Below are 2111 nucleotides of genomic sequence, written 5' to 3'. Positions count from 1 at the left end.
AACATCTCACAACAATTGCAATGCACAGTGATGGAGGGGTGATGAGTAAGGCTTGGTTTGCAGCCACAGGACTAGGGCAGTCACTAAGTTGATCACGACCTCCTCTGTATTCTAGAGTCAAATGTGAAGCAATGACAAGCTAAAGGTTTGCCAAAATTACAGCACACAGCAGGACAATGATCCCAAACACAGCACCAAATCTACACGACAATAGCAGAAAAAGAAAAGAACAAATGTGTTGCAATGACCCAGTCAAAGTCCAGATCTCAGCCTGATTAACTGATTAAGTGTGTAAGAAATGCCTGGGGGGGGGGGGGAATGAACCAAAACAATGTTGTAAATCAAAGGGCTACAACTGATATGTGAGACAGATAAAGTCATGCAGAAATATATTGCTAAACCATTGCTGGTTGTATAATGATTTTATATCATGTTTATTTTCCGTTTCAGTTAAGGTTTAGAAAATAAAATTTAGTTGAGTTCAGGATAAATATCAGTGACGAGTATTTGGTAACTTTAACTTTAATTCTTAGATTTGCACAACTGTAGCGGTTCTTCCTAACTTGTCCGATGAGTGGCAGTGTAACATCAATTTAAATACCACCTATAAATCCGTAGAAGAAGAACGCCGGACTCTATGAAATGACGAAGACCAATCAGATTCTTAAATACTCGGAAATAACGCCAGTTTAAATTCTGGGCGCTGTTGAGTTTGGTACGGGTGAAAGGTAAGTGTGATTTTTATCTTGAAAGAAACTAAAAACAAACAAATGGAAACAACTGACGGTTTGGTTTTATCAAACTTTACGTTTCCATGAAAAGGCGACATATTTTCACAGCGACGACAGCACAACTGGTAGAGAATGAGTTGGATACTTAATACGCTAACGTTACCTTCATTATTTTCAGCTTTTTAAGAAGGCGCTATCATGGAGAACAGCCTGTCCCGACTTCTCGTTGGACTCTCTGTCCAGATCAGCCGCAGTGATGGTGAGCTCATGTTGCATTAAATCCGTTCCTATTATGTGTTTTTGTACTTCCCGTGTGCGGTGAGTTTAACTCAGGCATGCTTTTTTTATGTACGTGAACTAGGTCGAGTCCATTCGGCCACCGTGAAATCCGTTGACAAGTCCACAGTTATGGTTGAGTGGCATGAGAGGAACATGTGCCGTGGAAAGGGGGTCAGTAATGTCGTAACTGAGGTGATATCAACCAAGTATACATTAACATATCCTATAGGCTGAGTCTGCTTCTTCTTCTGTGTTTTAGATTGATCTAAGTGAGTTATGTATACTCAATCCAGAGGTTTTGGACCCTATAAATTCAATCACAAGCTCAACTCCTGACCCACCGACTCGTGTTCCAGAAAAGGTGAGTGCTAGCCTACATTGTTTTTTCTCATAATTTATTACATTAACCTTGCTGTCAGTCACCAGATGACAGCAAGGTTAGATGATCCTGCTTCCTTGTGTAGCCTCTCCTGTGACATTAAGTTGACCCTTATTTCAGGTTAGGGTGCATGTGAGTTGAATTTGAATGTTCAGTAGAAGCCTTATGCTGTATGAGGTGTAATCCAAAAGGAACTCAACTGTAGTTGTAAGTGAACACTTCCTGTGAGCAAACCTGAAGCAATGCTCTACTCCACACGTTGATGACCTTAAGACAGTGGATTAATTCAAATTGAGCATTTTTGTTTGTTTTATAAGTGATAAACGCCAGATGATTTTTAAATACATCATCTGGATTTAAAAATCTCCCCCTGCTTTTATACTGTTTGATGTAACTACATACAGAATGATCTTCTAATAACTTATATTACACATAAGTACACGGTGCTTCTTATGAGGGAGTTAAGTGGCTGACTGGACTGAGCATTATACAGTTTTCTTTCTGTTTTTATTCTGTAGAAATACGAGGGTCGACTGCGCTCCTCTAGGATTCCTGCACCTGCCTCCTGTATGTAAATATTGATTCTCTGTGTGTGTCAGGTGTAAATGTTAAGTACTCTTGCCTAATGGCTTCTTTCCTTCCAAAAGCTTCTACTACGGCAGTCACAAGAACTGAAGAGTCAGGTCGGCACGGCGTGCATGTTTTTTGTTAAAGCAAATCTG

General features: G+C 40.0%; 1 protein-coding gene across 1 annotated transcript; it reads left to right on the top strand.

Moving 5' to 3' along the window:
- The first annotated feature begins 633 nt into the window (after positions 1-633).
- LOC102195430 (kinesin-like protein KIF2C) lies at positions 634-2101 on the top strand. Its single transcript, XM_005721548.1, has 6 exons — positions 634-728; positions 910-990; positions 1093-1181; positions 1270-1371; positions 1908-1956; positions 2037-2101. The coding sequence occupies exons 2-6, from the start codon at positions 930-932 to the stop codon at positions 2099-2101; spliced, it is 366 nt and encodes a 121-aa protein (XP_005721605.1). The 5' UTR covers positions 634-728; positions 910-929.
- The last annotated feature ends 10 nt before the right edge of the window (positions 2102-2111 follow it).

Source organism: Pundamilia nyererei, unplaced genomic scaffold, assembly GCF_000239375.1.
Source record: "Pundamilia nyererei isolate P.nyererei 1_Seehausen unplaced genomic scaffold, PunNye1.0 scaffold00004, whole genome shotgun sequence".
NCBI lineage: Eukaryota > Metazoa > Chordata > Actinopteri > Cichliformes > Cichlidae > Pundamilia > Pundamilia nyererei.
Note: the sequence above shows the minus strand (reverse complement) of the source record. Positions and strands in the feature narration are given on the sequence as shown.

What these genes read in the sequence shown, in the direction of transcription:
- LOC102195430 (XM_005721548.1), top strand. Translation starts at nt 930, where the DNA reads ATGGAGAACAGCCTGTCCCGACTTCTCGTTGGACTCTCTGTCCAGATC. An exon ending in CCAGATCAGCCGCAGTGATG is followed by an intron (nt 991 to 1,092) that starts GTGAGCTCATGT and finishes TACGTGAACTAG; the next exon opens with GTCGAGTCCATTCGGCCACC. An exon ending in GATTCCTGCACCTGCCTCCT is followed by an intron (nt 1,957 to 2,036) that starts GTATGTAAATAT and finishes TCCTTCCAAAAG; the next exon opens with CTTCTACTACGGCAGTCACA.